Below are 20,643 nucleotides of genomic sequence, written 5' to 3' on the forward strand. Positions count from 1 at the left end.
ACCATTTAAGATTTCTAAGGAATGCGAGGCCACTAATTCAAGAAGTGAAAGTCCCTGATTATTTACTTTTGGGTCTTTTGAATTCCGATTGTCACATACATTCTGAAAAGAAGGGGCTCTTTCCACATTCCATGCATTCATATGGTTTCTCTCCTGTGTGGGTTCGTTGATGTGAAGTAAGGTGATGGCTCTGACTGAAACTTTTTCCACATTCCATGCATTCATATGGTTTCTCTCCTGTGTGGGTTCTTTGATGTGAAGTGAGGTGTTGGCTCAGACTGAAACTTTTTCCACACTCTATGCATATATGTGTTTCTCTCCTGTGTGGGTTCTTTGATGTAAAGAAAAGCTTCTACTATGACTGAAACACTTTCCACACTCCAGACACTTACATGGCTTCTCCCCTGTGTGGGTTCTGTGATGTGAAGTAAGGTTTTGGATCTGACTGAAACTTTTTCCACACTCTAGGCATTTAAATGGTTTCTCTCCTGTGTGGATTCTTTGATGGGAGGAAAGTGTTCCACTATCGCTGAAGCTCTTTCCACACTCTATGCATTTAAATGGTTTCTCTCCTGTGTGGGTTCTTTGATGTGAAGTAAGCTGTGAGCTCTGACTGAAACACTTTCCACACTCCAGACACTTATATGGCTTCTCCCCTGTGTGGGTTCTGTGATGTGAAGAAAGGTTTTGGATCTGACTGAAACTTTTTCCACACTCTATGCATTTAAATGGTTTCTCTCCTGTGTGGATTCGTTGATGCAAAGTAAGTTTGCTGCTTTCTTTAAAGGTCTTTCCACATTCCATACATTTATATGGTTTCTCTCCTGTGTGGGTTCTTTGATGTAAAGAAAGGCTACTACTGTGACTGAAACTCTTTCCACATTCCAGACGATTAAATGGCTTCTCTCCTGTATGGGTTCTTTGATGGGAAGCTAGATTGTTACTACAACTGAAACACTTTCCGCACTCCAGACATTTATATGGCTTCTCCCCTGTGTGGGTTCTGTGAATCTCTCTCTCTCTCTCTCTCTCTCTCACACACACACACACACACACACACTCTGCTTTTTAAAAAAAGGCGTACATGCTGTTAATGCGAAAAATAATAGTGTATGGGTGGGACTGATGTGGGACTGGAGAACGGGTAACTGCTGCGGGGTATAAAATCCTCAACTCATACATCATATTAAGTAACGTGAGGAATTACCTGACCCTGTTTCTGCTGCCATAACCCCTGTTCTGGCTCAACAAATGTACAAGAGGCTTGTGGTCCTTTAAAAAGCAGATGTGTGTGCAATCCTATTTTTATTTAGAAACTTCTCTTGTCCTATTTATAGAACTGGTTGTGGCATGAGCTTTTGTGGGTAAGATGAGTGAGCTCTAGTTTATGGAAACTTGTGTCACAATCTGGATAGTATGTGTTTGCTCTGCAATTTGTTGTGTGTGTTACAGTCCAAACTTCATCCAGAACTATGTGGTCCAAGAGGAGAAAATAGCTATCTTTGTACCCATACATTCAATCTGACAGGTGATTAATTTATGTTTAGTGGTCTTGTAAATGCATAATTTATCCATGTTGCAAGCTGATGATGTGCATGCAGTGAAAGAACTGAGAGTGAAAACCAGCACCAAAGAGTAGTAGTAGTTAACATTTTTATAGCACTTTCAAATTTAACACACATTATCCAGATGTAGTGCTGGTATAGCACAGTGGGGAGGAGAGCCTGGCTGGGAATCCAGAGTCTACGAGTTCAAATCCCCGCTCGTGTCTCCTGGGTGTAAAGGGCCAGCTAAAGATCACCCCCACAGGGAGTGGCTCAGGGGTTATGTGCCCTGCCACCTGTGCAGCCGTGGGCAAGCTGCATAGTCCCAAGGAGCCCAGTTGCCCCCCAGCTGGCAGTTGTGGATAAGGAAGGGGCTGGCTTGTGCAGCTGTGGCAAACTGAGCAGGCCCTAGCCAGCTGGGGAGAACTAGCCTCAGAGGGAGGCAATGGTAAACCCCCTCTGAATACCGCTTACCATGAGCACCCTATTCATAGGGTCACCATAAGTCGGGATCGACTTAAAGGCAGTCCATTTCTATTTCATCCAGATGTATGGGAAAGGTAAGATTCAAACCAGAGGCTTCCTGAGTATGGGATGGAATACGTATAAGAGAAATATACATACAGAAAAATACAGATGGATACATGCCCATGAAATTGATAGACATGATCACATATGTCATCATCCTTACCAAGGATGGCAGTAAATTTACAATCTTGTTTTTACAGATACCTTTAATCCACATGGAATAATCACAGACAGTACAAAAGCAGGATAGGGGAAGAGCTGTAGTCCAGTGGTAGTATTTCTATTGCATGAAGAAGGTATTGCTATTGCCACTACATTCAGTGATATACGGGAATTACAATTTACGAGTAACATTAGTACAAAAAACATTACTAAGGATTCTGTATGGTCAGAGACATATAGACCTCTGCCCAAATATAAAACCCGTAATCCTAGGATTTCTTAATCCCCAAAATCCTAACGGTGTCCTTGCCTTCCTGTTTAGATGAAGGGGTGCACACGCACGCACGCACGCACACACACACACACACACATTCATATAGAATGTCTTTTACTTTTGTTAGGCTGGAATGTAGCCCATAGTACAAAGGTAAAAGTCACATTATTTCTTCACCCACTTTTACCTCTACCTCACATGCAGCCCCCAGAAGATTGCCAATGATGGAATGTGGTCCTCAAGCTGATGAAGATTCCCTACCCCCTGTTATGCAGAAACACCATCATAAGAGCCTGGACCAAGAAGAGATTTTTCAGGTGTAGACAAATGTGCATGAAATTCAGGGAAGTTCCCGCAGACTGTCAGGAGCTCCTGACTCTGCCAGCCCAGAATATGGAGCCACCTTGCATCAGTGTTGCCTACACAGGAGCTCCCCAAGATCTCAGGCAATGAAGGGGCATATCCCAGCCCTGACCTCTTTCATGAGCCTCCCCAGTGCTGAAACAAAGCACTGGGGCAGATGCATCGCTGGGGCAGTCTCTTGGCAGGTGCATGAGTTGCAGTGGCTCAAAGATGAATTCTGGGGTCGGGAATCTCAGGCCCCGGGGCCAAATGGGTCCAAGCAGGGACACCAGGTTGGATTGTACAACCCTTTTAATTTTCCACACCATAGTATAGCTAGACTCAGTCACTCAGCGCTGCTTGGACCACATTAAGCCCACCGTGACCCACTGGTTGAGGAGGGGTCCCTTCTCCCAGATGACCTTTTTCCTGGGGGCCCTCAAACTTTGTGCCATTCCTGGGAGTGGCTCCAAGCTGGGGTGGGTGGTCCCCAGGTCAACCCTTGGCAGGTTGGCCTGATCTCCTCTGCCGGACTGTAGCCATGGGGCACAACAAGGGGGAGGGTCTGTGCACAGCCCTAGCAAACAAGTCCTTCCTTTTGTCTATCCAGAATTTTCTCACATTCGTCTTCATTGGATGCCCCCAAGTTCTAGTTACAAGAGTGGGAGAAAAACTTTACCCTCTCCACTTTCTCAACTATAATTTTATGCACCTCTGTCAGGTCCCTCCTTACCTTGTCTCTAAACTAAAAAGCCCCTTATGTTGCAACCTTTCCTCATAGGGGAGCCGCTCCAAACCCTTGATCATTTTGGCACCCCATATCAACCTCCTGGACTGTGCTTGATGCAAGAACACAGAGGGTTGGTTTGAGGTGGAAAATGTGGTCTGGACCAGCTCCCCGTGTGTAGTGATGGATCAGGCCAGAGACTTCATTACCCATTTACAAATAAGTGTTGACCAGAAGGAAAGGAGATTTACATTGTAGAGCCAAGAGCTCTGAGCAGCAAGCACGGCTGTCATCAACATGAGGGTTGAAGGAAGAGAAAGAAAACGGAGGAAGTAGAAGAGGGAGCTATGGCTAGAGAAACAGGAAGCGACAAAGTGGCTTTCCCATCTCAACAAGCTATAGATTAACCCTTTGAGCTCAGGTTCTCAGTGACTCACGGACTGAGTCCTCCAACAGAAAACACAGAATGGAGCGGCAAACCTTCTATGGGCCAGGAAAGGCCTTGGAGAAGCAAATTTGGAGAGGCATTTCAAGGAGGGAAGGAGGCTGATGGGTAGAGAGGAGAAGGCCAGGCTTGGCATCAGGCCAGAGGGTCACCAGGAGCATATTGTCCCCGGTGCGTTCGAGCACATCACTCTTCCTTTAAAGGGCAGGCAGAGATGGTCCAGTGGCCCTCCACTGCATCCTCCATCTGCTGTCCCATCATAGCCAGACAACAGGGAAGAGGGGCGTTGTAGTCAGGCAGCATATGGAGGGCTGCAGACTCCCCATCCCTGCTATTATTGTTGTTGCTGTAAACCACCCAGAGAGCTTTGGCTATGGGGCGGCATACAAATGTAATAAATCAATAATTATTACTACTATCTGATTTGATTGAATGCAGCCCTCAACGGCTTCTCTCCTATTCTGTACTAAGTTACAGCTTTCCAATTACAAAATAACCCAATCAGAACATGACATGCCAAGGGCACCCAAAGGCGAAAAATGACTGGGATTTTTTTGGCATAAGTGGGGGCCACAAGAAGTCATTCAGAAACTTTCTCCCTATGTTAAAAGGCAATATAACCCAGAAATTAACCTTTTCATCATCTGTTACAAAGACCTCACTCTGACTGTTCACTGTATCCCACTTTGGCAAGACTTGGGGCTCATCCTGCTTGTGACATCATACATGACATCATAATCAAATCTTGATTTCAGACTAGGCTGTATCCCTGCTGGCTGAGGTGGATAAAGCCCTATACTAAGTAACTGTCAGCCTGACCCTTCAGCAAATCAGGCTTCAGGTGTCACCCCAGAGCTGCTCCTGAGATGTGCAGAAGCTTTGTTCACAGCCCACCCCCCATCCCTATTCGTCTCGATACCCGGACAGTTATTGACATGGGCACAACATGCTTAGCAATGGCTTTATCCCAAGCAAAACATGGTGCTGGAGGTACCATTAGGGCATGTTGCATAGTGGACACTTTCCTGTATTTGTCAGAGTATGATTTGGATTGGCAATTGGTCATTTACATGTATGTTTCATTTAATAGGACTATGGTCACTGCACCCAACTGGTTCAGCAACACTTACCTCTCACACCAGGTCCTGGGTGCCACTTAAGTCCACAGTTGCTGTCTCTCTGGTCGGTACCATGACCAACTGTTCTAGGGCAGTCATTTAGGATATCTAAAAATATCTAAAATATTTTATATTTTATCTAAAAATTTTGCTTCTTAGGTCATGACTGGAACACACATGTAGCCAGTCTATGTGAGTATAGTTGAAGTCACCCATTATTACAACATTCTCTAGTTAACTTAAGAACATAAGAAGAGCCTGCTGGATCAGGCCAGTGGCCCATCTAGACCAGCATCCTGTTTTCACAGTGGCCAACCAGGTGCCTGGGGGAAGCCCGCAAGCAGGACCCGAGTGCAAGAACACTCTCCCCTCCTGAGGCTTCCGGCAACTGGTTTTCAGAGCATGCTGCCTCTGACTAGGGTGGCACAGCACAGCCATCACAGCTAGTAGCCATTGATAGCCCTGTCCTCCATGAATTTGTCTAATCTTCTTTTAAAGCCATCCAAGCTGGTGGCCATTACTGCGTCTTGTGGGAGCAAATTCCATAGTTTAACTATGCGCTGAGTAAAGAAGTACTTCCTTTTGTCTGTCCTGAATCTTCCAACAAATTATCTCGTATCTTTTCGACGCCTTTTGAAGACTTTTCTTTTTCAGCAAGCCTTTTAAGTTGAGAGCTATCCCAGTCTGTGTCTCTGTCAGAATTGCTTAACATGGTTTTTAATAATGTTTTTAACCCTTTTTAAAATGTTTTTAATGCTGGTTTGTCTTAATGTATTTTAAGATTTGTTTTTATGATGTTTTAAAGTGTTTTTAGTGCCTTGTTTGCCGCCCTGGGCTCCTGCTGGGAGGAAGGCCGGGATACAAATTAAATAAATAATAATAAATAATAGTTTGGATGCTTCCTCAATTTCATTCTTCATTTCAAGCTCTCCCAGGGCATTTTGATCAATATAAAACATGCATTGGAATTATCAATAAAAATCCACATATTTAAAAAGGAAAATGAATAACATCAACAGTTAAAAGTATACTAAATGATATGAAAGCACCTGATAAAGTGGCCATTACATAGGATTAGCATTACTTTTTAATTTCCATTTATTAATTGCTTCCCCAAAACACCAACAAAACCATTTCATACATCAAAATGATTAAAAGTATTTTAAAATCCAATACAAATACAAACAGGGATAAAGATCTCCATTTAAAAGTTGGTTTGGGGGGGGGGGGAAGGAAGGTCTTCAGTTGATGCCCAAAAGAAAACCGAGACAGCAGATATCTGATATGTAACGGAGGGAGTTGCAGTGATTAGTTGGATATATAAGAGGTATCTTGGCCCAAAGCCATATAGGGCTTTAATCTTTGATAGCCTGTACGATTAAAATTAACTACATACTTAACATTGCTAAATACTACATTGGTCCACCGAAATCCCACCACTCCTCTACTTTAAAGATGTAGAGTAAGGCCCACACTGAAGGTCATTCCATATTCCATTCATTTACAGTTTCTCCCCTGGCTGCATTCTTTCATATAAAGTAAGGTGACGATTCTCACTGAAACGCTTTCCACACAACATATATCTGTTGTGGAATTTACAATGGCTTCTGTTTTGTGGGAGACTCCATGAAGAAGCCAAAGCCTGTTTTAAGGTTGTTTAGTCAGTGAAGCACTTCACTAGAGCAGATCTACACCCTAACTCCTCAGGGGCAGTTAGGTCAGGCCTTCTATTGGTAACAGCAGTATGTGACAACAGCTCCATGGGCGGACGAGTGCGCCAGGCCTTGCTCTAATGGCGGCCTATGCCACATCACATCTCAATGGTTTCTTCCCCGTGTGTATTCTGTGATGTACATTAAGTGCACTACTCACACTGAAGCTCTTTCCACATTCCATGCTTTTAAATGGTTTCTCCCCGGGTGTGTCCAAGGTATGCGCAAAGCTCTCCTCCAACACCACCTTTCAAATGCGTTGATTTTTCTCTTACCCGCTTTTTTCACTGTCCATCTGCCCAAATTGTATAAGCTAATATCGGACAGCAACATCCTTCTTCATTTTGTTACGAAGGACAAACAGGCCAATCAAGAATGAACCATGCTTACTGTTTATGTTGGAGGAGAGAGAAGATCCCTCAGAGTGTGAGAGGAGGAGCATGGCATGACAGTAAGTGTCTTGGTGAGAATTTAATCAGTTGGCAGTGGGTACAAGGGATTAATGGAGAACTAGGGAAAGCTATCACACCTATCCCAGACATTAGCTGATTCTCAATTTGGTTTCCTTGTTGCTGAAATCAATACTCTGGAAGTTGGGTTCAAAATCATCCATGTCAACCGTTTCTAGGAGCAGATAAAATGTTGCAAGGCCATAGTCTGAAAGCAGGGCCATGATGCAGCCACTTCATTTGCTTTTACTATGACTGAAGTTCGTTACACACTCCATGCATTGTTGCTTTCTTCCCTGTGTGGGTTCTTTGCTGTGCAGTAAGACGATACTGGTGGTTCAAATTAAGGTAAGAGCTCGCACTGAACCTTTCCACATTCAAGACATTTTTATGGCTTCGCCCCTCTGTGGGTTCTCCCTCGTATGGGTTCTATGATGGGGAGCTAGCCTTTGACTACGACTGAAACTCTTTCCACACTTCACTTATATGACTTCTCCCCAGTGTGGGTTCTGTGATGCGAAGTAAGGCTTTGGCTCCAACTGAAACTTTTCCCACACTCTATGCATTTATATGGTTTCTCTCCTGTGTGGGTTCTTTGATGGGAGGAAAGGTTTCTACTATCACTGAACCTCTTTCTACATTCCATACATTCATATGGTTTCTCTCCTGTGTGGGTTCTTTGATGTGAAGTAAGGTTTCGACTACAACTGAAACACTTTTCACACTCTGCACATTTATAGGGTTTTTCTCCTGTGTGGATTCTTTGATGTAAAGTAAGGTTTTGACTACAACTGAAACACTTTCCACACTCCAGACACTTATATGGCTTCTCCCCTGTGTGGGTTCTGTGATGTGAAGAAAGGTGTGAGCTCTGACTGAAACATTTTCCACACTCTATGCATTTATATGGTTTCTCTCCTGTGTGGGTTCTTTGATGTAAAGAAAAGCTTCTACTCTGACTGAAACTCTTTCCACATTCCAGACACTTATATGGTTTCTCCCCTGTGTGGGTTCTTTGATGGGAAGCTAGGCTTTTTCTACAACTGAAACTCTTTCCACACTCCAGACACTTATATGGCTTCTTCCCTGTGTGGGTTCTGTGATGCGAAGTAAGGCTTTGGCTCTGACTGAAACTATTTCCACACTCTGTGCATTTATACGGTTTCTCTCCTGTGTGGATTCTTTGATGTAAAGAAAGGCTACTACTCTGACTGAAACTCTTTCCACATTCCAGACACTTATATGGTTTCTCCCCTGTGTGGGTTCTTTGATGGGAAGCTAGGCTTTGACTACAACTGAAACTCTTTCCACACTCCAGACACTTATATGGCTTCTCCCCTGTGTGGGTTCTGTGATGTGAAGTAAGGTGATGCCTCTGAGTGAAACTTATTCCACACTCTGCACATTTATAGGGTTTTTCTCCTGTGTGGATTCTTTGATGTAAAGTAAGCTTATTTCTCATACTGACGCTCTTTCTGCATTCAGTAGATATATACGTTTTCTTCCCTGTATGGGTTCATTGATATAAAGTAAGCTGAGTTCTTATACGGACGGACTTTCCACACTACATGTATTCATGCAGTTTCTCCTCTGCATGCACACATTTATGTTGAGTAAGGTGGCCCTTCTGACTGGAGCTTCTTCCACACTCATGCATTCATATCATTTCTCCCCGTCTGCGTTCTTTGATGTAAAGTAAGGTGAGAGGTCATGCTGAACCTCTTTCCACATTCCAGGTACTCATATGCTTTCTGTTCTATATGGGTTCTTTCATGTGAAGTAAGCTGGTGAGAGTCTGAAACACTTTTCACATTCCATGCATTGATATAGTTTTTCCCCTCTGTAGGTGCCGCAATTTTACTTTGGCTTACTTTTTAATATTTTTGCCCACACTGGACATTTTCCCTTTCTTTTCTCTTAGTGATCTTCCTAGGGGATCCAGAGTTCATCAATAACAGTGCCCTGCAAAGTACAGGATTTCCTCTTTCATTGATTTTCCTTCTGCCTTTTAAGTCACTTCTATTCCCAGATGTCTCTTTTCCCACTTTGTACTTGCTTGTTTACAAAGACACCACAAAGGGATCCATATAATGGTTTTTTCCTGCCTTTCATCTGTTTGGGCAAATAAGAAAGAAAAGGAAAAACCTGTAAGGATTTCAAGGCACAGAGAAATGATTGGATCAGGGATCAAACACAATGACCTGCTTCTCTACATTCAAATATCCAGAAGATATTTCTCTTTGCTTTCTTTATGCTCACATCTTTCCTAAATTGAGATGCACACACTGGTCTATTGCTGATGTATTTTAAATAAATTGTCCAATCAGCTTCCAGCTTCTGCCCGTATCTGGTCACCAGCCTCTGGGCTACTGGGGCAAATTAAGGACCTCGCTTTCAGCAAGAGAGGTTACCTGTTTCTGCCCTGTGTTGGAGTTTTAAAATATATCAGTTTTGTGGAAACATGCTTCAGTATATACACATATGTTACATATAGCTTACATTATACATACAGATCTAGGACAATAGGCTGAAATCGGCATACGCAAACATATAATAATATAATAAATAATATTATAGAAACATATAATAATGGCTACAGAGCTCTCTTGGTCTGTTTTAAGTATTAGACCTCTGTATAAAACACTCTGGTTGAGGATTCCTGACTTGAGTTAGGCCTGAGTTGGCACAGAAGCTACAGGGGTATCTTCTTCCAAGCTACACAGGAAGTGGATTGGACTGTGAAAGACCAACCGAAATTGTGTTTGCTTTTTGACAAATCTGTAAGGCAGTACAATATCTCAGAGAGGAGGTCAGGTCTCCTGCTCCCCTGGTGCATTCACTATAGCTGCCCAATTTCCCTGCTTTTCAAAGTTTGATAGAAATATCTGTGGGCTATAGGTATGTTCTTAAACAGCAAGGGTTTTTGGCAATTAGTGAATTTCTCTGCTTTTTAATCCAGGAGGTAAGAAATGGGATCCTGTACAAGTTCGTTGAGAATGGATTGATCATTTGCATGCTTATTGAGTTCCATGGGTTGTACTCCCCTGCAATCACGCTTAGGATAGGTGAAAGTGAGCATGGAGAAGGGGGAGGAGGGAGGGCAGAGGGGAGGAGGGGGATGGGAGCAGGCAGGAGGGGGAGGAGGACAGGTTTGATCATTTGCATGCTTATTGAGTTCAGTGGGATTTATTCCTGTATAATCATGCTTAGGATAGGTGAAACTAAGCATGGGGAGAAGGGGGAGCGAAGAAGGGCTGGTGGGAAGGAACCGTAGGAAGGGGAATGAGAACTCTGACAGAAAAAAGTCTAACAGGGCTCTGGATTTTTTCCCTATTTTTACACTTTGAACTCTTGATTCTCTCTGTCTCTTTTGTCTATTGCCATGAAAACTTAAGACGGTTGTTAAGCAAGCGCTTCTGAGTTCAGGACTATAAGTTTAGTAAGGTTTTCTTTTGAAATGAGCTTATGGGAAGCAGCAGAATGCCATGGAGGAGATTTTCCATGCAACATGGCAGAATGTGACAAACTCATGCTGGCTACAATATACAGCCACTCTTCTGACTCTATAATGTATGTTAATTGTGAAGCTGTATTGAGGCCTCGAACCATCTGGAAATGACCTTTGTCTCCTGGAGGTGTGGATATGTGATTTGAGTTGGCCCAAACTGGTGATTTAGGGGTACAACCTGGCCATTTTGCTGTGTCCAGAAGGGCATCAAGTGCAGCACATAGTATCTACCTGTTACCAAATGCTTCCAAGCTACACAGGAAGTGGACTGCACTGTGACAGACCAACCCAAAATGTGTTTGCATATTTACAAATTTGTAGGGCAGTCCAATATATCAGAGAGGAGGCCAGGTCTCTGCTCCCCTGGTGTATTCTAATTAATTAAGCTTAGGAATGTATCAAACATATTCTTTTGCTTGTCAAAGGAAAAAGTAATGTAAACATTCTTTACTTTGAGCACTTAGTCTTCTCATCCGTGAGGCTCACACATTGCTTATGCCCAGATAGCCTTGTGATTCAGGTAATGATGAATTCAGAAAGGTACCTCCACTCTGCATCAATGCTTTAGATCTGTAATGCCTTGTAATTTAGCACTGGGGATGTGTCAATCTGAACTTGAGAAGAAAATTAAATGAAGGGAGTACCCAAAAGAGAAAATGTAGCAATGGGTGACTTCAACTGCCCTCACACAGATTGGCAACATGTGCGTTCCTGTCACAATCAAGAGGAGAAATTTCTACACATCCTAAATAACTGTGCCCTAGAACAGGTGGCCATTCAACTGACCAGAGGGGTGGCCACCGTGGACTTTGTCAAGAAAACCTGTTCCTTCGGCCTGAAAACATGGCGCTGCTATGAAGAATTCTGGGTAACATCTTGCTCCTGGAATGCAGCCATATGGGTAATATCCTTCTGCTGAGAAGCAGTTTTTCCTCACTAGATGAGCCATGAGCTCAGGATTAAGACATCCACATATACACAGGCTGCATTCACACTGTACACTTATTCCACTATTATTCCACTTCAAACCGTCATGACTTCCTCCAAAGAATCCTGGGAAATGTAGTTTGAGAAGGGTAGAGAGAGTTGTCAGGAGACGCCTAATCCCCTCACAGAGCTACAATTCTGAGAGTCCCCTTGGAAGAGGGATTGATTTGTTAAACCACTCGGGGAATTGTAGCTCTCTGAGGAAAAGAGGAGCCTCCTGACAACTCTTAGCCCTCTTCACAAACTACATTTCCCAGGATTCTTTGGGGGAAGCCATGAGTATTTAAAGTGGAATGATAGTGGAATAAATGTCTGGTGCGAATGTGACCTGAGAGTCCCCAGCTCTGCGAGCGCACCTATGAGAAGGCAGGAAGAGGCCCTGGAATAGTCCACCTTCCAGAGGTCTCCTGATTGGCTATTAGACCCCTCCGCTGTTGCTGCCAGGCCTTTTCTTACAAGAGTCAGAACCATCCTAAGCTTTGTCGAAGTGTCTTAGTGTTAGGAATAGTCAGTATTTCATCATGTGCTTCAATTTGCAACCGCCCTTGGATCTTTATTGGGAGATTTCTACCTGTGCCTTGTGGGTGTTCTGGGTTCAGGATTTTCATGTTGCTCTTTTATATGCATTTATATTTTTAATAAAGCCACCTCATATTGACTGGTGTGTGTTCTTTCCTAAGCCTTGGCCTTTCCAGTACCTTGGCCTTTGGGATATGTGCTACCATTTAGCTGTTTTGAGTGGGGCTCCAAGAAGCAAAGAGTTTGGCCTTTAACACTTGCCTCTTTGGAATCCTAAGCATGCCTGTTCAACGTAAGGTTTGAGAGTCCCCTGGCCCAAACGGGTGGACAGAAGGGTTGGTAGCAACATGGCCTACCTGATAGGGCTGGCTTTGATTATTTACCAGCCCTGGTGAAGTTGGTCACTGCAGGGTGCCTGAAAAAGAGCTGTGGTGTTCAGCAGCGTTCTACGTTGCAGAGCTGGTTTGGGGGTTTCAAGGATTTTGGGACACAGTGATCACGACAGACTCAGGATTAAGTAGCTCCCGGGAGAGAGAGACAAAAGTGTTGTCAAACCGACTGGGAACAGTGACCACAGTACTATCAAATTAAGTCTTCCGCTCACTGGTATAGTGGAGAAGGCAGAAGTCTTCCCCTCACAGCAACGGGACGAGAAGACCCAGCATAGAGAGAAACTGCTCTTGTACCTTCAGCCCTTGCCAGGCCAGAAGACGGTGACACAGGAAGGCTCAGGATGGGCAGGGCACACTTACTGGACACAGCCTTCCTCTGGCCACAGCCTTACCCATAACTAATAAGAACAGGGCTGCAAGCCTTTCAGCCATACCACAGAAGGGGCAGAGAGCAGGATCTGTACCCAGAGATGCCACATTTCCACAGATCCCCAGCAAGGCGTCTTTCTGCAGAGCCCTTTGGCCTGGATCTAGCAGAGCCCACTCCTCCTTGGACAGACAGTTGGTCACCTCCTCAAAGGACACCAAGTGGGGGGAAGAGGGGAGGCTTGGTGAGGAAGACGCAAGTGCATGGGGGACTTAGCAAAAAATCTTAAAAATCTCAGCAGGAGCAGTAGAAAAACTCTGCTACAAGGACCCCCTAAATGTCACCAATTGTTGCCTCCTTACCTACAGCCCACTACAGTTCTCCTGGGCTGACGGGGACTCAGATCGGATGCCTGAAAAGGGGCCAGAGAACAGCTGCCTTCTCCGTATTCAACAGCGCTCCAGATTCTTGATTTGGGCCTTAATACAGGGCTGGAGCGAGCAGTCTGTGAAGCCAGCAAGGTGGCGCCGCGCCTTCCGGGGGGGGGGGGGCAGCTGGGGCATCCCGCAGCGCCAGAGGCAAAGCTAGGGAGACCCTTCCCGTCAGCCCCGGTGGAGGACCTCGGGGTGTCCCCAGGACCCCTCCCTACAGGAGCAGGGGCTGAGCCTGCTTCCCGAGGACCAGTCCCGCTTCTCTCCGCTGCGCTGGAGCCCGGCCTGGCCGTCAGCCGGGAGGAGGGCGCCGCTCGCCCCACACACACGTCGCGGCTCCCGGGCCAGAAGTAGCCCGGCCTGGAGGCGCCTCTCCGCGCCCAGCGCTGCCTTGTTCCTCCGCGCACAGGAGAAGGCCTCGCTGCCCGCCTGGGATGGCGGCAACCCACCCCGGGGACTGCATGGTGGATTGGCAGAAAGAAACCATGGAAATGAATGAATGGCCCGGAGGTCAGCGGAGAAGCCCCTCCGGGGAAGAAGGGGGCTTTCGCGGTTCATTCCCTCCAGCCTCTGCCTGCAGCCATTTACCCCCCCCCAAAGGAGGCTGCTTTGTCTCACCCCAACCCCCACCCCGACTAGACAGAACTCAGAAAGGAGAGGGCGGGAAGAGCCTGCAAGTTGAGCGGGGGGGGGGATCAGTTGGAGAGCAGCGGGGCGATTCTTGGTGAGGGGGATCTCTTCCTTCTTTTTCCTCCTCCCCATCACGAGGCCGGAGGGAGTTGCTCTCCACGGGAGAGGGAGATTTCAACAGGATTGTGCAATGCAAGACTAGCTGTTCGGCCCCCGCACCGAGTTTTTCTCCCTCTCTCGGCCGGAGTGCATGCATTCCCAGAGGGGCGTTTGGGAGGGGGCTCTTCCTGTCCACAAAAAGAGGCAAATTAACCCCCCTTACCGCTTTGTCCGCTCCAGGCACCAGCCTCCCCTTTGCCCGAGGATCTGACCACGCGGGTTTCCCCTTCCTGGAGGCTCTCAACTGCCAGAACTCCGCCCCTCGGAATATCTCCCGCCCCTCGAGAAATACTCCTCCCCTCCCCTCCCTCGCTCTCTTTAAAATGGGGAAGGTGTAAAAGCTGGAACGGAACACTCTGGAAGGGCTCTTTATATAAGAATTTGATGCCAAAAACACTGGGATGTGTTAGACACACTTGAGAACAACATTTAGGAACAAAAACCATTCCGATAGGATTTTTATTAACCCTTTAACAACCAAAATGCCCTCCGGAATGGAATGAAACAGCCTGGAACAGTGACTTCCCAGTGAGCCAGACCTCCGAAATTCACCAGTCCCACATGACTACATGGGATGCATGCAATAAGACACAAAACTTTCACATAAGCCACATTCCATGCAATAATACATCTTTCTGAACAGAGCCCAGAACAACATCTGAACCAGCCAAGTCAATAGCCAGTTCAAAAGCATCCCAAACAATCAAACTCGCCAGTAGACTGCTAACCCACTTGCGTACACACAAGCAAAGATTTGTGCTATGCGCCCCAATTGTTTTCAATGGTATATAGTCAAATATAACTTCAGTTAATTTAACAACAGAGACAAATTTCATTTGATGATGTCAAATTTAAATTGGTACTGCTGAAAGTTAAGGGCACACTTCTGTATTTTTGTGAATACTTTGATTCTCTTATGTTACTGTAATATATATTAAAGATGACCTTTCATTCCAACAATGAGTGGTAGTGTTTATTTATAAATTATACAGTCATCTACACAAAACATCCTGAATGAAATGTTGATAGTATGCAAATTTAACTGCAAAACAAATTGCTCCAATAAATATTATTACTTAGTTGGCAGCTCTAGTAATGATTAATGAGGTATGTGTGTGAAAACAATATAGTACATTGTTGTTTTTCTTGAATGCAACTACAGATAGCTTTTGGTGCTAGAGAATAGCTGCAGTTTACTCTTCTTCCCACTAGGGGCACTATAAGATCTGCTGATCTCTGCAGAGAGAGGATGATCCCTTCTTTTTTCAGACCAATAAGGCAGCAGCCCAGGTATCCTATATTTCTACTGTGGAGGTGGCTCAGTGGCAGCAAGGAGTGTCTTCTCTCATTACCGATAGCAGAAAAGCCACAAGTAAAAGCCAGCCGACTTGCCCCTCCAATCTCTCTCCCTCCCCAATTCACCAGCCATTCGCAACCTGGTAGCAGCATCAATAGTGTTGCTTAGTGGACCTACATACAGCAAGAAAGGGTATTGCTGATCACCCCAGAGGTTCCTGGGTCATCCTGTGTCATCTCCCATTTCCCAACACAAGGAGAGGCAGTGGTTGGTGAATTTGGTAGGTCTGGCTCATTGGGAAGTTGCCGTTCTGGGCTTTTTTACATAAAAAGCGTATTATAGCCCAGAGCGGGTATCGGAACATGGCGCCATCTCTGCTATCTTTTCAGCGCCTTTTGAAGACTTTCCTCTTTCAACAAGCCTTTTAAGTTGAGACCTATCCCAGTCTGTGCCTGTGTTAGAATTGCTTTTAATATGTCTTTTAATAATGTTTTTAACCGTTTTAAAAAAGATGTTTTTAACATTTTTTTAAAAATGTTTTTAACGTTGTCAAAGTGTTTTTAATGTTTCTGTTTGCCGCCCTCAGCTCCTGCTGGAAGGAAGGGAGGGTACAAATAAAATAAATAAATAAATAAGGTGCTTACAGATTGACTGCTTCATTATCTGCTCCAGAGTTTTTCCAGGGATTGATATTAGGCTGACTGGTCTGTAGTTCCTCCTTCTTGCCCTTTTTGAAGATGGTGACAACATTAGCCCTCCTCCAGTCATCTGGCACTTCACCCATCCTCCATGATTTCGCAAAGATAATAGACAGTGGTTCTGAGAGTTCTTCAGCCAGCTCCTTCAATACTCTAGGATGCAGTTCGTCGGGCCCTGGAGGTTTGAACTCGTTGAAAGTGATTAGGTATTTCTTGACCATTTTTCTATCAATCTCAAGCTGCAATCCTGCCCCTTCCACTTCAAGTTTCCTAGGAGGATCATAGACCCTTTTTGGGGAGAAGACTGAGCCGAAGCAGGAATTGAGCGCTTCTGTCTTTTCTTTGTCATCTGTTATCATTTTGCCATCCTCATTGAGTAGTTGCGCCACCATTTCTTTTCTCTGTCTTTTACTATGGACATACCTGAAGAAAGCTTTTTTGTTGCTTTTAGTGATTGGCTGCAGCCTGATTGGCTGCAGTCAGGAAGCACAAGGGCATTTCTCAGTGGCTCCCGAGATCCTTTTTCATGCTGATTGGCTCATACATAGGGGCTTGGCTGGGACCCTGCTCCCAAAAAAGCAACCAGTTTATGACTCCAGGCAACCCCGACGACATCCCTGTGATCCAGGTGAGCAAGCAGGTGTCTCTGGAGCCACCAGAAGTAGGGATTTCGGCTGCATGCTTCTTCTAGCCTGCCTGCCCCCAAGTGGAGGGGGTGGCGGCTTCCGCGCAGCAGAGTAAGCCTTGCAATCTGAGCCAATAAAAGAGCGCCCTGGTGAAGATCAGCCTGTTGCCGGGCGAAACTCTCCAGTTGGGAGCCTCTGATGGGATCTGGAAGCGATCCGCTCCCTTCTTCCCCCCCAAACGTCCTTACTCTTTGTGGATTTATGCATGGGTGAATAAAACTGTTTTGTTTGAAACTAAGGGCTACCAGGCCCGGCTCTAGCAGTGAGTGGCCCGGGAATTTAGAGGGGGCCCTCACTGGTCCCAGCGGAATGGGATCTGCTGCTTGTTGCCCCCCCCAGGCCTCATGTGGGTCAAGGACCTTGAGCTCTGGTTCCTGCCGAGGCGGGAAGGGTTAGCCCCAAGGGGGAGGGGAGGGGTCGCCCTTCCTAATCCGGAAGGAGAAAGACTGAAAGAGCCAGGAGAGGAGGAGGAGGCTGGAGCGCGTGGAGGGAAAAGAGGTGCGACATATTGGGGAGGGGCAAGATTTGCTTTTGGGGGGCTGGGTGGAGGGAGAAGGAGGAGAGAGCTCCCCTCCTCCTCTGGGAATCCACGGAAAGGGGGGGGTGATCCATGCGGTCCAGCTGCAAAAGGGGGCAGCTGCTTCCCCTCCTTGCAGACCAGCCCCCTCTCTCCAGGGACGATGTGCAGCTCAGATGGGGGGAGGAAAGGGGGGTCTTGATGCAGAGGAAAGGGCTCTGTTGGGGGGCACATTGGAGAATGCTGTGCTGCTTTTGCACGCCAAAGCGGGAGGGAGAGACCCATTTAGATTTTGGGTTTCCTCTTAGGCAAGGGAAATGAGGGGTGCTTTTCTGGGGGGGAATATTTGGCCTTCTCAATAAACAGCCTGCAGGCAGGAGTCTGTTGGAGGGGGAGGGCAAAGCCGCCTGGTGGATCTGGCCTCCTCGTTCAGGTCTGGCCCAGCTCAGGGGTGCAGAGGGTCTTGGAGACCTTCTGGTAACAAGCAGCTGATAAATAATGTTTATTTATTTTTCTTTTATTTGTTTATTAAATTTATTAGTCTCTTTTCTACACAAATATGTGCATTCAAAGTGACCTTCAGGTAATAACAATTGAAAGTAAAAGATAAATAAAAAAGTAATAAAATTTATAAAAAAACCAGTGTCTCTGTCCAGCCTCACCATTTGCCTTAGGAACATCCATATTGACAGGAGGGCCTCCTAAGTGCTATCGACAGTCCAAAGTACAATAGCTGACCAATGCTCACAACAACCCTGTGAGGTGGGGCAGGATGAGAGCCTGTCAATAATGTATTGGTTGGAGCAGGGGAGGGCACTGTCCAGCCTGAGGGCCACGTTTCCTCATGAGCTGATCCGCTCTGGGAGCCACTTTACAGCGATGGGCAGGGCTGGAGGTAAGAGCATGTAAAGCTGTGGCTGTGAGTCTGACCTTTCTCTAGGAGGTACGCTGCAGCCATTTAAAAGTCAGAAGTTTCTTCAGCACCCCCCCCCATACAGAGAACTCAAGGAGTGGGTCAGAGCACTGGGCTTAGGCTAAGAGGTCTAGGTGTGAAGGCCCAGGAAAAATTCATACTGGGGGTGGTGAAAGAGGTGGGGCCTTTCCAGGCACAGAGGGCGGTCTGGAAGAACCCGGGGACGGCTCTGGAAGCTATCTAGGGCCTGACGGTGAAGGCTTTTTGCAGGTCAAACATCCTGAAGGACACTGAGGCTGGAGGAAAGTAACACAGAAAGGAGACACTGAGGCAGGTTGTAATATTTAAACACCTGAGATTCAAATTTGTGTGCAGGATGAAATTCTTCCCCTCCCGTCTCTCCCCTGCAGACACTTGAAAGCCGCTCCTGGCTTGAAGGTGCATCGTGGCCGCGGCTGCGAGATCCCCAGATCCGACTCCCCAGCGGGCAGGGCAATGGCCTTAGAGGGACTGTCTGGACTGCCCCTTCTCTGGGGTGGGGTGCAAAGAGCTGCCGGGCAGCCCCCTCAGGTAAGAGAATGATCATTGGGGGTGCCTCTCTCTGTGGGGAGTGGGGAGGAGCTGTGAAAGTATATCCCTTTTTCTCTTTACTTTTGACACTGCCTAAGAAAAGCTGGATCAGGCCAGTGGCCGGTCTAGTCCAGCATCCTGTATTCACGGTGGCCAATCAGATGCCCCAGTTGGAAGCCCACAAGCAGGACCTGAGCGCAAGAGCAACTCCCCCCACGTGTGATTCTGTTTCATGTGCCTGGCAGAACACGCACGTGCCCACATGTCTTAAAAGACACTCCTGTGCGAGTGAAGTTTCCGTTTGTTACGGGAAACAGCGAAGACATTTAGCTGCAGATTGATCTTAATGCATTCACGCCTTAAAATGGAAGAAAAGGGGTGTGGAGCACGTCAGTTGGTGTGAAACAGTTTCTGGTTTTACTCATGTCATGAAACAAGAGGGGGTCAGTAAGGGAATAATCTCAGCATGTTCCATTGCCCAGGCTAATATGCACTTGCCACTGGCCTGCTATGTCACGATCCCCAGCATACTGCCTCCGACAGTGGAAGCATCGTGGCTAGCAGCCACCGATAGTGTTATCCTCAATTTATCTAATCCTCTTATAAAGCCATCCAAGTTAGCGGATTTCACTGCAAGATCTAACAGCGACTACAGGGGTGATAAATCAACAAAAGCTCACATGCAATTACTCTGTTACTCCGTGGTGCAAGTTGGAGAAATTATCTCTTCTCCTCCTTCCAGGGTCCGGTGACCTTTGAGGAGGTGGCCGTGGATTTCACGGAGGAGGAGTGGGCTCTTCTGGATCCCGGCCAAAGAGCTCTGCACAGGGAAGTCACGGAGGAGATATACGACATGGTGGCCTCTCTAGGTAAGGACACTGGTTTTTTTTCTTGACTGATAAATGTTGAAGGTATGGATTTAGTATTAGTGCCATTTAACCCTCCACTGCAGGGATGCTGTTATGGAAATGGGTGCCTTGGCCCTGGACATTTGGGGAGGGACCACAGCTCAAGGGGTTAGTACCTGCTTTGCACATGAAAGATTTGGTGGCAGATGCCGGGAAAGGGGTTTGTCTGCCTCAGATCCTGGGGATCCATTGCTTGTTGCAGTAGACAAGGCAAGAATTCATCCAGCATTTCTGCAGTCTCGTTGTCATTCTTTAGCACTCTTTTAACTTCCTTGTCATCGCAACCCTCCCAATCACCTTCCCTAAGAAGGGGGTATTTGCGACCAGTCGGTAATTGTTGCAGACCAATGGGTCCAGGGTGAGCTTTTTCAGGAGCGATCAAATCACTGCTTCTTTCAGGACGGCTAGAACCACTCCCTCCCGCAATGATGTGTTGACCACACCCTGGATCCACTTGGTCAACCCCCCATGGCAAGCTTTAATAAGCCAAGAAGGGCAAGGGTCGAGAGGATCATCATTGCTTGCCGCATCATCGCAAGCACCTTGTCTACGTCATCAGGCCGCATCAACTGAAACCGTTCCCAAGAAATTGCAGCAAGCATTTCACTGGTCACCTCATTGGGGACTACAGTATATGTGGAGGGGGCATCAAGACTGCTACGGAGGCGAGCAACTTTACCCTCAAAGTGCCTTGCAGACAATTCACAGTGGGCCTCCGAAGGGTCTAAGACTCCATTTCCTGGAGCTGATGTCAACAGAC

General features: G+C 46.4%; 2 protein-coding genes across 2 annotated transcripts; both read right to left on the reverse strand.

The window, feature by feature from the left end:
* Window positions 1-250: 250 nt before the first annotated feature.
* Window positions 251-3,305, reverse strand: LOC133379075 (zinc finger protein 239-like). Its single transcript, XM_061613685.1, has 2 exons — window positions 3,231-3,305; window positions 251-873 (listed from the first exon to the last, which is right to left on the reverse strand). Exons 1-2 carry the CDS (start codon window positions 3,303-3,305, stop codon window positions 298-300), a joined length of 651 nt encoding a protein of 216 aa, XP_061469669.1. The 3' UTR covers window positions 251-297.
* A 2,900-nt stretch (window positions 3,306-6,205) lies between these two features.
* LOC133381861 (zinc finger protein ZFP2-like) lies at window positions 6,206-14,564 on the reverse strand. The gene is made up of 2 exons (XM_061621421.1): window positions 14,458-14,564; window positions 6,206-9,413 (listed from the first exon to the last, which is right to left on the reverse strand). Exon 2 carries the CDS (start codon window positions 8,761-8,763, stop codon window positions 7,780-7,782), a length of 984 nt encoding a protein of 327 aa, XP_061477405.1. The 5' UTR covers window positions 8,764-9,413; window positions 14,458-14,564; the 3' UTR covers window positions 6,206-7,779.
* Window positions 14,565-20,643: the final 6,079 nt, after the last annotated feature.

This window comes from Rhineura floridana, chromosome 3 (assembly GCF_030035675.1).
Source record: "Rhineura floridana isolate rRhiFlo1 chromosome 3, rRhiFlo1.hap2, whole genome shotgun sequence".
Classification (NCBI taxonomy): Eukaryota; Metazoa; Chordata; class Lepidosauria; order Squamata; family Rhineuridae; genus Rhineura; species Rhineura floridana.